The 13,435-nt window shown below is 48.9% G+C and overlaps 1 protein-coding gene across 2 annotated transcripts in view; it reads left to right on the top strand.

Annotated features, from left to right (window-relative positions):
• The window catches only part of ZFP64 (ZFP64 zinc finger protein), a 72,134-nt gene extending 60,489 nt beyond the window's left edge, over nt 1-11,645 (top strand). For both annotated transcript variants that reach the window (XM_043478951.1, XM_043478952.1), the window contains 2 exons: nt 7,785-8,036; nt 10,394-11,645. In XM_043478951.1, the coding sequence (XP_043334886.1) occupies nt 7,785-8,036; nt 10,394-11,085 (944 nt within the window). In that variant the 3' untranslated portion in view covers nt 11,086-11,645. The remainder of the gene's footprint in view (nt 1-7,784; nt 8,037-10,393) is intronic.
• The last annotated feature ends 1,790 nt before the right edge of the window (nt 11,646-13,435 follow it).

Here is a 13,435-nt window from a genome sequence, read left to right as displayed (position 1 = left end):
ATGAAAAATCACTGTTTCCTGGCCCTGCAGTGAGGTTACTGAACCGCTGCTGAAGACCGCATGGTACGCAGAGCCGGACACACACTGTCCAGTTTGTTAGAGAAACTTTCCCCCCCGCTGGTGTCCAGTGTTGACCCTGCACTAGCCTGTAGGAGTTGAGAGACTGATCTCTTCACCCTCACAGACTAAACGACTTAAACACAATGAGGTTTCTCTCTCTCAAGTACAATTTAAGAAGCCAGGTAGTCCCCAGCTGGTGGGATGTAGCTGGCATCCTAACAACCAGCTTCGCCTCCTGGTCCGAGGCAGCTGCTCTGGACCTCGGTCCCTTAGCTGGTGGAAAACTGAAGCGGGAGGAAGGCTCGGAGCCTCCCCCAGGCCAGGCCCCTGAAGTGGCCTCCCCGGTGACTAGCCGGATAATGAGCAGGACTCGGTCATGATCGCGCCAGGCACGAAGCAGGGCTGGAAAATGCCTTCAAGAAGGGCAGCCACATGCCCAGCTGAAACCCTGAGGCTCCATCGTCAAGAGGACAGCTTTCTGGACCCCTAGTCTCTCTTGGAAATGGACAGTGGGCTGTGGAAGCTAGAGAGCAAAGGGCCGGCTTTGCCTGGGAAGGGTGGATCGTAAACGGCCTCCTTGTGAAGCCTCGGGAGATAGGGCTGCCAGGATGATGGCGGTGCGCCCGCAGACCGTGGGAGCCATTTGAACAAAGAGAGACTCCTCATCAAGGGGGGCCGGGTTAGGCAACTTCAAAGTGGGTGACTCGGTCCTGAGGATAATCAGGCAGTGCTCCTCCGCTGGGGCATGTGCCTCTCTGGTGGGTGGAGGCTGAAGGTGCTGCCCAAAACCTGCAGTGACCAGGACGGGCCCTGCAAAGGGTCGTCAGGCCCTATGGCCACGGTACCAGGAGGACCTCAAAAGACAGGTGTGAGCTAGAGTAATGTTTCACTGGAGTAATACAGAGCATGAGGGGGATACGGAAGTACAAGGTGAGGCCATGTCCTTGGTGGGGTCCCTGAGCCAGGGGTGGAGATGCTGGGCAGGCCCATGCTACCTCTGGAAAGCAGGAGTGGGCCCTGGGGCGCTCATAGCATCTTTCCCCACGGTTGCATAAAGCCACCATATTTCTGACCTGTTGGCGAGTGTGGTGGCCAGCCCCGTGGTTTCAGGGACTCGGGGTCCTATTTTGTTGCTTGGATATCCCAGAGATTGGTGTGGTCTCAAATGGCTTGTATTAGTTGATCAGTCGTGTCCTCATTCTTTGCGACCCCATGGACTGTGGCCCACCAGGCTCCTCTGTCCATGGGATTCTCCAGGCAAGAATACTGGAATGGGCTGCCTTCTCCAGGGGATCTTCCCAACCCAGGGATCAAACCTGGGTCTCCTGAATCGCAGGCAGACTCTTTACTGTCTGAGTCACTAGGACGCTCTACTCCCACCTTAAAGGCAGCATCCTAGAAGTTACACACGTCATTTCAGTCAATGCCCAGATCTGCCCAGTCGATGGCCAGAACTTAGTCGCGTGGCGATTCTTGGCTGTGGAAATGAAGTCCGGGAGCTTGAAGTCTTGAATCTGTGTGGTAAGTGCCCAGTTACAAAGAGAGAGTTCTATTACCAAGAAAAAGAGCTCAAGTGTAGGCCACATGGCCTCTCGGACGCAGCCGTAAGAGGGAGGTGGGGACGGCAGTGTGTGTGCAGGTGACCGCTTGAGGCTGAAGCTGGACCTTTGGCAAACGGGTAGAACACTGATTTCCCAAGCACCGTTTTGAGATCCTTTACTCTTCAAACCTGAAGATCCCCCGAAGTGTGTTTTAATTGACAGTCACTGCATTAGAAGTTAAAACCAAAACTTTAAATGTATTCATTTAAGAGTAACAGTAAGCCCGTTATATATAAACGCCTCTATGAAAAGTAACTGTTTTCCAAAACAAAGCAAGTAACGGTGCATATACACTTGCAAACGTGTCTTATTTCATGGTTTAGCTGAGCTCTCATCCCTGTATCCCAGTATCCAAATCTATTGCTGTGTGTTCCTTTGGTTGGAATGTAAGAGGAAAATCTGGCTGCTCATGTAATGTAATTGGAAATGGGGGAGTATTTCAATAGTCTTTTCAGTTAATACTATACCAAAATACACCAAATGGTGGTTTGTTAAATATTAGTTGCTGTATAGAATTGGCAGTCATATCCATAAATTTTTCAAACTTGTTAAATTCCATTTGTCTGTTTTCAACTTTGAATAGCCCTTACTCATGCTTGATTGGCTCTCAAACCATACTTGGTTTGACAGTCATACGCCAAATGTGGCCAACTTCTGTAATTCTTCCAAATGTTGATCCGTTTCACTGTACCATAGGAGAAAAATCATGTTTAATTATGAATCTCAGTAGAAATACCTAAAGCTAGGATGCTGCAGGCCTGGGGTAGTGAGGGATATATGTTTTGCAATCCAAACTTTCTAGAATCCAAAAGTTATCATCCCAGTATTGTCAGTAACTTTCCTTGACATGACTGGCTCACTCACTTCATATTTCAGGAAACATCTGCCAAATACCAAATCTGAAATAAGTGTGGTTTTTTTAGTTCTTTCAAGTCAACAGGGTACATCGTAGGGAAGGCACCCTGCCCAGTCACCCCTCACGCACTTGTTGTCAAGACAGCCAAGGATTTTGGTTTACAGAACACTTCTTGTAGTGTAATCGACATCTTTAATAGGGAGATTTATCATTCAAATTCCAACTGTCCTGAATAAGTTAAAGTCTATAACTTACTGGGAAATATAGGAGGACAAATTTATGGTGAAAATAGACGGGTAAACACAACTAGCAAAGTCCACCAAGAAGACAGATTAAATATGATTAAAGTTAAAACTTCCACTGAGACATCATTAAGAAGTGAAGAAATTTGCAACGTGAGGCAGAGGTCATCTTCAGAACACACAAGGATGCCTGCAAATCAGTGATGGCTCCAACTGAAAAAGAGCTGAACAAGCAGTCACTCAAACAGAAGTGCCCGTATTCAGGTGAAAAGCCCACAAGCATAAAGTCCAAAAGAAACACGAGAACTGTGTTTTCCCGAGAGTGGGCTAGCTGAAAAGTACTCAGTTAAGACTGCAAATCGCGGAACACGGCACTTAACAAGCCTCGCCGCACCGGGCCTCCCCACCGCCCAAGGCAGGATGTGGTTCTCTTCAGGGAGAAGACCGGGATGAAGGATGGGGTAGCAACGGGGTGTGTGGGAACCTAGAGGGCTGACAGCGGCAGAACTAGCTTCAGAGAAGTTTTGCATGTTCTCTCCAGGCCCTGGCTGCCTTCTGTACTCTAGTAGGTCAAGTTTATGCTTTGAATTGTCCTGGTAGATTATCATATGCAAATCATGTTTCTGTCTCTATTCCATCTCGAGTGCCTTGGTGCCCTGGGTCAGAGCTGAAGAGTAGTGGTGAAGGTAAACCTATCCGTATCTTACTCCTGACTCTGATGGAATATCTTGAGTTTTTTTTCCTTTGGTCGCTCTGCAAGAGCAGCTTTCAGGATCTTGGCCCTCCAACCAGGGATTGACCCCAGACCCTCAGCAGTGAAAGCCCCCAGCCTTAACCACTGGACTGCCAGGGAGTTACTTGGATTTTTTTTTTTTTTTTAACCATCATTTGTGGTTCAAGTCCTTAGGATCCTTGTGGAAATCATTGTCATGTTTGAGAAGTTTCTGTTTGTTTGATTTTATTTCAAGTCTGCAGAAGTGGGTTTGGGTCTTGGGATGTGTTCTGTTTGGCTTTGGGTTTTTCCATCAAGAATGACAGTTGACGGGCTTCCCTGTTGGTTCCGTGGTAAAGAATCCACCTGCCAATGAAAGACGTGGGTTTGATCCTTGGGTCAGGAAGATTCCCTGGAGAAGGAAATGGCAACTCGCCCCAGTATCCTTGCCTGGGAAATCCCATTTGCAGAGGAACCTGGTGGGTTGCAGTCCTTGGAATCGCAAAAAGTTGGACACAATTTAGCGACTAAATTATAAAAGAACTAGTGATGGTTGAATTTCAAATGTTTTGCACTTAAGATAATTGTCTGGCATTTAACCTCATAAAGGACATTGTCTTCCAATGTTTGTTTTATCCCACTCTGTATTTCTTCCCTTGGTATTGATATCAGGGTTAATCTATCCTGAAGTGAGTTGAGACATTTTTTTCTTTGCCTCTGCTGTTAAACAATTGAACATGCAAATGCTTTTGCTGGTAAATTGGGTAGAACGTGACCACAGTACTCCACTTGCAACTTTCTTTTCCCAGAGGCTGGAGAGTGCATGGACTAGGCTGTGATGACGGTGCCTGTCTCCGTGGCCGCGGAGGCCAGCTTCGCTCAGCCCCATGCCCTCAGAGTCACTGCCAGCTCCATGCCTGTGGTCTCCCCTCCAGGACCCAGCTGGTGGGGCGGCCCGTCTGAAACATGCCACCTAAAGGTGCTCTTAACCCTTTTTTCCTGCTGTGGACTCCTGGCAATTTTGTGAAGCTTACAGAGCCCTCCTAGAAAAACATTTTAATAACATAATAATATATATATAATATTAAACATAATTTAATAGCATAATAAAATCACATTAAACTATATTTAAATACAGCTGCTATCAAAGTGTTCATTGTGTAGTATTTTAATATACTACTCTTGCTTTCCTGAAGAGGGAAAGTGAAGTCACTCAGTCGTGTCTGACTCTGCGACCCCATGGACTGTAGCCCACCAGGCTCCTCCGTCCGTGGGGTTTTCCAGGCAAGGATACTGGAGTGGGTTGCCATTTCCTTCTCCAGGGGATCTTCCCAACCCAGGGATCAAACCCAGGTCTCCCGCGTGGTAGGCGGGCGCTTTGCCATCTGAGCCAGCAGGGAAGTCCTAAAGAGTGGTACAGACCGAAAAGGTCACCACCACCTGGGAGCTCGTTAGAAATACAGGATCTCAGACCCTCCCAGACCCACTGACCCCGAAACTGCATTTTCCTCCTTGTTTCTATGAGTTCGGTTTGAGAAATGGGGAGATAGTGGTCAAAGGTAAAACCTGCAGCTCTAGTAAGAGGAATGAATCCTCGGAATGTATGGGAATGGTAAATTCCAGTTAGAGGTAAAGGAGATAAAACTTAATCCCGTCTCACACAAGGTCTTAAAACTCCCTAAATTTTACCCACGGGGCCCAAATTAAGAATCCTTGCTCTTCCCAGGAAATAAATCCAATATTTTATAATAACTGTAAGTGTAATATAACTTTAAAAAACTGAATTTCTATGTTGTACACCTGAAACGGAGTTCAAAAAAACAACCCCTGATCTGGAATGTTACAAGTCATCCTGGACAAGAGAAGCAAGTGTAGCCAACCAGACACTGGCTCGTTTTGTTTTTAGTTTGGGGTCATTTTTGTTTTTTTGGGGGGGTCTTTTTGTTTTTTTCTTTCATTTTGGGGGGATCTTTTTGTTTCTGTTTGGGGCAGTACCACACCCCGTTTGCAGGATCTTAGTTCCCAGACCAGTGGTTGAACCTATGCCCCCTAGTGGAAGCGCAGAGTCCTGACCCTTTGACCACCTGGGGATTCCCAAGATACCGGCTCTTAAGACCGTTTGCCCCTCTCCATTGTGCAGAGCCTACAGTGATGGGATCAAGCAGCCTAATTCTCCTGAGAAGGACACCAAATATTTGAACACAAAACGGTTTACCTTGGGGCACATCTCTAACATAGAGGTTTTTCTAAATTTGTCATTGCTCTGTTTTCTTTCTTAATTCAGACTGTAGTTTTGTATCTTCCTGGACCATCACTGTTTTATTGAGTCATCTAAATTGATGGTGGCTCAGATGATAGAGAATTCACCTGCAAAGCAGGAAACACAAGTTCTTTCCCTGGGTGGGGGAGATTCCCTGGAGAAGGGAATTGCTAGCCACTCCAGTATCTTTGCCTGGAGAATTCCATGGACAGAGGAGCCTGGTGGGCTATAGTCCATGGGGTCACAGAGTTGGACATGTATGAATGACTGACACTTTCCCTTTTCAAGAGAATTAAACTGACTTGTAAAAAAAAAAAAACTAACATTTTTAACAGGAACTTTAATCCATTTGTACTAAATGTTTGACTTTTACCTTATTTTCTGTTCTGTTGTGCCCCTTGTTTTTTATCCTTCTCTTTTCCGGTTTGAAAGCAGTCCTTCCCATTTCATTACTTGTATCCCACATCTTGTCCACTTACCTTTTTGTTGTTGTTGTGATGTACACGGGTCAAGTGTGATGCCTGGTGTGATCTGTCAACTGGCTTTATTTTCTCTTTTCTTTATTTTCTCTTCCCACTCGAGTTGAGTGCTTAGTCGCTCAGTCGTGTCTGACTCTGCGACCCCATGGACTGTAGCCCACCAGGCTCCTCTCTCCATGGGGCTCTCCAGGCAAGAATACTGCAGTGGGTTGCCATGCCCTCCTCCAGGGGATCTCCCCAACCCAGGGATCAAACCCAGGTCTCCCGCCTTGCAGGCGGATTCTTTACCAGCTGTGCCACCGGGGAAGCGAGTTCAAGTACAGGGTTTTATTTCAGTAATTTCTGTGGAATTCTGCAGGTACTCTTCCCATCTTTTTATCATCCGGTGTTGTCTGAGGAGTTGTGTGCTCATCTGGGCCTTTTTTTTCCTGAAAGCTTTTTTTTTTTTCCCCCATTTATTTTTATTAGTTGGAGGCTAATTACTTTACAATATTGTAGTGGTTTTTGCCATACATTGACATGAATCAGCCATGGATTTACATGTGTTCCCCATCCTGAACCCCCCTCCCACCTCCCTCCCTATCCTGAAAGCTTTAGGATGTCGTCATTCTTCGGCTTTGGACACTGTCCCACTCTGCCTCTAATTGAGCCATCTTAAGACCCATGTCTGAGGAATCCCCCGGCAGTTCAATGGCCAGAACCCAGCACTGCCGCTGCCGGGGGCCTGAGTTCGATCCCTTGTCAAGGAACAACGATCCCCTGAGCCACGCACAACCCAAAACAATCTTTTAAAGACCCATGTTTGGTTTTGGTGTCAAATAGTTATCTTCTTTAAGTCCAGTTTCTTTAGTTGGGCATGCCTTCCCATTCTGGGTTTCCCTGATCAGTGGGTTCCGGGGGAGGTTTTTGCTTGGAGGTGATCCATCTGGAGTAGTTGTGGGAGGAGGAGGAACGCAGTTTGGTGCGATGTTCTGGGCATGGGGTTCTCTGCTCTCCGGGAACCTCCACATGCTTGGAGCCTTGGCGGTGCTTCTCCAGCCTAAGCAGCCTCCCTCCCTGACAGCCCGGAGGGTGGGTGCCTCTGCTGCTTGTGGTTTAGCCCAAGTCAGGGAAGAGTCACCCTGACCGCTCTCCAGGCGGCTCATCAGCTAGTGAGCCGGAGAGCCGTTCCAATATCCGCCACCTGCCGCCTCCGATCTCGACTGCTTCTAGGAGCGCTCTCATTTTCCCAAACAAGATTTGGCCTATGACCTCCTTTCAGCCTGATTTTATCTCTGCTCCTCGGGAGGCTTCACAAGCTCTGAGCCGTGAATGAAACAGCACCCCTTCTTGCGTCCCACGGTTCTCGTCTAGACCTTGGTGTCTTCCCGTCTCCGGGCATTTGGTCAGAAGGAAAAGGCAGAGCCGGGGCCCGGGCCGCCGCCTTGGTCGGCCCTCTCTGCCGGCGGGGCCCGGGCCGCCGCCTTGGTCGGCCCTCTCTGCCGGCGGGGCGCGGGCCGCCGCCTTGGTCGGCCCTCTCTGCCGGCGTCCTGACGGACAAAAGCCCTGAAGCCGCGACTCGGGTGTGTTTGCAGGAGACAAGCCGCACAAGTGTGAGTTCTGTGCCAAGTGCTTCAGCCGCAAGGACAACCTGACCATGCACATGCGCTGCCACACCAGCGTGAAGCCCCACAAGTGCCACCTCTGCGACTACGCGGCCGTGGACAGCAGCAGCCTCAAGAAGCACCTGCGCATCCACTCGGACGAGCGGCCCTACAAGTGCCAGCTCTGCCCCTACGCCAGCCGCAACTCCAGCCAGCTCACCGTGCACCTGCGCTCCCACACCGGTAAGTCCCCGCCTCAATGCATCTCTGGCCCCTCGGTGAGCTTAGCTGAAGCACAGGCAGCTTAAATGACTCCGGGGCGTGAGTAAAGGGATCTGGGGCTTCTCTGTTGACGGTGAAGCCTGTGGTTTCTCCCACCGGGACGGCAGCTTCTAGTAAAACACTGGACGTCTGACAGCTGAGTTTCCTAACTTGCCTGTGCAGAATACAGCTGGGGGCGATTATCCAATTCAACATGAAGGAAGCAAAGGGTGCATCTCAATAAAAGTCTGATGAATAAACTAGGTGTTTCTGTCATTCAACGTCAACTCTGATTGTGCGGCTTAATTCAGAAACATGTGGCCACGTGTAAAACGGCTGGCCAGCGGGAAGCTGGTGCTCCGTGCTGGCCTGGGGCGGCGGGAAGAGCAGGGTGGGATGGAGGCTGGAGGGGGGTGATATATGTGTACATACAGCTGATGCATTCTGTTGTACGTGACATTGTAAAGCAATTATACTCTAATTAAAAAAAGAAACATGTAGCAAAATTACCTGAATGTAATCACAAGCATCTAGAAATTAGGCTTTGCAGAAAAGCTTTTCCCTCTCTGTGTGAGACACTGTTGAAATAATGAGATAGAACCAACCAACCCATCACAGTGCAGAAAAAGGGGGATTGGAGAAGCTCATAAGAAGAGTCAGAAAATTAAAATTTCCAGTGAATGCCTGGCAAATGGCAAGCAGACCGGCATATACTGACATCCAAAATTGAGTCAAGAAACCTGTATCCCAGCAGACAAGTGGGAGGCAGCCAGAGAGCTGGGTGCTAATCTTTGCAGCCAGCGTCTGACGGCCTTGGGTGTTCTGGACTTGGAACTGGTGTAGGCTGCAGAGGCCAGAGGCCAGAGGAGCAGCTGAAGCCTCTTGGCATGATGGCCCAAACTGCTGAGTAACAGGTAAAACACACTGAATGTCTAGTCCTTAAACTGATCTCCTCTCCTAACTTTGAAGTGTCATCTGCAGATTATGAGTCATCTGCAGGAAATAAGTGGCATGAAATGTGCCAAGGCTAACAAATAACAAATCCTGGAGACGACAGAGTGCTTGCGTAACTTACCAGAATTTTTTAGTTCTCATTGGCATCCACCCACTGGCAGGAATGTTGCATCTAAGAAGAGTTCTGTTAGAAACAGTAGAACAAAGCAGTATGAATTGAAACTGGGGTTGCTGGCTGTAACCAACTTTTCAGAGAGCAGGAAAAAAGCTGGAGAACCGACAATCAGAAGATAGAAGTCTGGTTTCTGGCAAGGTCAGGAAGAAAAGAGGTGAGAAAATCAAGTGAAATAAAGCCATTTCTGAATCTAGGAGAGGTAGTGGCCAAGAGAAAGGCATCCTTAAACCTCTCAAGCTGATGGACTAAACACTGAAGCTAATACTCGCTTTAGAGAGTGATGCTAGATGAGTCAGAATCACAACCAACAGAACGTAGGAGAAGTCTGGGGAAAGGATGGTTGTGTAAGATGTGTAACAATCTCTTCTCTGCCTATAATCAACTGACAGTGATGTTTAAAGTAACAGCCTCCAAAGAACTAAACCCTTAGCCATCCCTCCAGGGGGTATAGAGGAGGCTATGGCATTTCATGATTTGTCTTCTGCTCCTGCTGCCATATTCATGGGTTAATTTCATGAAATTCAGTCTGTTGGTGTGAAACTGCAAACCTTTAATACAAGCCAGTTAACTGATGTGATAACACAACTTAAAGTGAAAAGTAAAAGTGTTAGCTGCTCAGTCGTGTCCGACTCTTTGCCACCCCATGGACTGTCCATGGAATTCTCAAGGCAAGAATACTGGAGTGGGTTGCCATTCCCTTCTCCAGGGGATCTTTCCAACCCAGGGATCGAACCCAGGTCTCCCACGTTGCAGGCAGATTCTTCCGTGTGTGAGCCATGGGGGAAGTCCAAACACCAAAGTGAGCATGTTTATAAACCTTGATTTGAAACAGTCTTGTATCGCATAACCACACCTCTTCCTTCTGTGTCCAAATCTGAGCTGTCAAGTGAGTTTAGATCTGAACCAGAAGTGTGGTGAAGAGGGTGGGCTTGGATGCCATGATGCTGCTTGGCCACGGTCAAATGACGTGACCTCTCTGAGCCTCAGTTACCCCATCTGTTAAAGTGCAGTAGCACTCACAGGTGGGATTGCTATGCGGATTAAGCAAGTTTTAATACACAGTGTTCTCCCGTGGTGCTGGTAGGAGGTGAGGAGTTACTGGAGTTTTAAGGACCCAGCTGTCTGCCAGCACTGTTGTGAGCGCATGTGGGGGCGGTGGGGGGCTCTGTTGCCTGCCTGCTCTAATGGAAACGCACCTTCCCGTTGCCAGGGGACACCCCCTTCCAGTGCTGGCTCTGTAGCGCCAAGTTCAAAATCAGCTCGGACTTGAAAAGGCACATGATCGTGCACTCGGGGGAGAAGCCGTTCAAGTGCGAATTCTGCGACGTCCGCTGCACCATGAAGGCGAACCTGAAGTCGCACGTGCGCATCAAGCACACCTTCAAGTGCCTCCACTGCGCCTTCCAGGGCCGGGACCGGGCCGACCTTCTGGAGCACAGCCGGCTGCACCGGGCCGACCACCCCGAGAAGTGCCCCGAGTGCAGCTACTCCTGCTCGAGCGCGGCCGCCCTGCGCGTCCACAGCCGCGTGCACTGCCCCGACCGGCCCTTCAAGTGCGGCCTCTGCAGCTTCGACACCAAGCGGCCCAGCAGCCTGGCCAAGCACGTCGACAAGGCGCACCGAGACGAGGCCCGGACGGAGAACCGCGCCCCGCCGGGGCGGGAGGCGCCGCCCGTGGCCAAGATCGTGACGCACAGGGCCTTCCGCTGCGAGACGTGCGGCGCCGCCTTCGTCAGGGACGACTCTCTGCGCTGCCACCGGAAGCAGCACAGCGACCCCGGCGAGCACCGGAGCGCGGGCCTGGTCACCTTCCCGCCCGAGAGCGGCGCCCCCGGGCAGCTGGGCGCGCTGGTCTCCGTCGGGCAGCTCGAGGCGCCCCTGGAGTCCAGCCAGTGCCTCTAGGAGCCCCGGAAAGGGTGGTCAGCCAGCCGGATCTCCGGACGCAACGCAGCCGCCCAGCCCTCGAGCCACGCTGGACTCACGCTCCGGGGATGCCTGCTTGCACCCTGAGGCCTGCAGAGGCCGCGGCCGCAGTCACCGGGGTGTGAGGGCAGGCGCCAAGGCAGCCCTGTGGAGACACATCCCCCAACCGCACCCCTCGTATCTGTCTTCCCTCCAAGCATCGCCTAAGCAAGTTTACTCGGTTCCAACATCGGGGGATCCACTGAGCACTGCTCTATCCAATAGGGATAGTTCCCTCACGATGGATTCCGGTTCTAAAACTGACCCACCCCCGATGGGATTATGAAACAAACGAGTTAGACCACGTGGAAAAACTACACTGATCCATACACACATAGAGCAGGTTTAAGGGGATGTCGGGGTATGTGGAGGGTCTGGGGTGGCCGGAGAAGTTCTACTACTTAACCTGGGTGGTGGTTTCTAAGAGTACCCGCCTTATATGTTTTCTGTGTGGTTCCTTTTATCTGTTGTCTTATAATAAAAAGGCAAGCTCGTCTGTAGAGTGGTGTCAGAGGGACACTCCATTTTTGTGGTCTATCACACTGTGGAGGTTCTCCAGTGCCCTCCAGCCGGTGGTAATTTCACTGCAAATGCACCTAGGATTTCTGAGTGTCCCAGGGCCGCAGTGAAGCAAAATGCAGTTTGATCTGTAGGTGGCGCCAGAGATCAAGCTAACGCTAGCTCAGCCAGTAACTGTTGTGAAATTCAAGATTTGTGTATTTGTATTCATAAAAAGAGAGTAGGGACCCAGTGGGTCCTGGGCTTCGCTGTGGGACATGGCGATGCGTGGAAAAGCCTGGGACTAGTGTCTTTCATCATAATAAGCACTTGGTGCTTGCTGAACCAACAAATAAGGGAAACCCAAAGCCTCTTGTAAATGGACATTTAACTTGACCGAAACTTAGGAGGTCTTGGAATGCCAGTGGATATATAATTTATCCAAAGCTGCTTTCATCTTTTCTTCAGATACAGTCTTTGTTTAATATTCTTGTGTGCCCTCATCAAGCTAAATATCTGGGCCTTTGAAACACTGAATAGATCCATTGTTTTTGATAAACTGGGAACAGGAATGTGAAAACAGATTACTTATAGATTGTAAAGGTGACTATTTCACTTATGAAATAGACATACAGAGCTTGTTTTAGAAGGTTTGTTTGAACAAATCTGATTCCATTTGGCTCAAGGCGAGCGATAACGACTGTAAGAAGAAAAGATAGAAACGATGGCAGAGAGAATTAATAACTTTTTTGTTTTATGGCTATTTTCAGTTGTTCAGAAGTGTTTCATTCCTGGTTGCTGGTGCATGGTACAGATTCTATTGTCACCTTTCGCCGTTTGTCATGAGTCTTATCTGTGTTTCTGTTCTGGTAGCAGAAGGGCTGTTGACCTTTCAAGTGGGAACACAAAGATTGAAATCATATAAACGTTCCTTGTACTTCTGGTGTCATAGCTCTTCAAAGAAACAGGGAAAATATCAGCCTCTTTAGAAGGCATTTTATCAAGGGCCTTGGACCCACACTGGTATCACCTAGCAAATTTGGATCCCCAGTAGAGTGGAGGTCAGCAAAAAGCTTGGAACCAGTTAGTAAATATTCAAGGCTTTATGGAGCCATAAGGGCTCTTCCGTGACTAAACTCTCTTCACAAAAGCAGCCAGACTGTCTGTATGCCAACAAAACTTTATGAAATGAGGATGAGACTTAAAATATACAGCTATCGCCAAATGAAACTGGAAATAGCCATAGTAGCTAAGAGGCCCTGAATTGGTTTCTGCACCCAGCTGTGTTTTGCAAGGTGCACATCGATCTCAAAGGGAACGTTGATTAATGAATGTTTGCCATGTGACATCACATGGACCAGTGTTGGTGAACTTTTTCAGTAAAAGGCCAGACAGTAAGCATTTTTGGCTTTGCTAGCCTCAGTCTCTATTCAACTCTGTTCACCTCTATAGCACAATCACTCAACTCTGCCAGTTATCAAACCCGCTGGAGACAACAGGTAAGTGAATGGATATAGCTGTGTGCCAATGAAACTTTATTTACAAAAAGCAGGCCATGATTTGGAGGGCTGTCTTTTGCTGATTCCTGACCTGGGCTATTGAGTGCAAGCAGTAAGGTAATTGATATGTCAAAACACAGGAGAAACACAAAGAATGCCAAATTTCCTGGGGTCCTTTTATGCCGGTACAGTTTCATGCAAGAGATAGGTTCAGTTCAATCACTCCGTCGTGTCCGACTCTTTGAGACCCCATGGACTGCAGCAAGCCAGGCTTCCCTGTCCATCACCAACTC

The sequence above is a fragment of the Cervus canadensis genome, chromosome 10, assembly GCF_019320065.1.
Source record: "Cervus canadensis isolate Bull #8, Minnesota chromosome 10, ASM1932006v1, whole genome shotgun sequence".
Taxonomy (NCBI): domain Eukaryota; kingdom Metazoa; phylum Chordata; class Mammalia; order Artiodactyla; family Cervidae; genus Cervus; species Cervus canadensis.
Note: the sequence above shows the minus strand (reverse complement) of the source record. Positions and strands in the feature narration are given on the sequence as shown.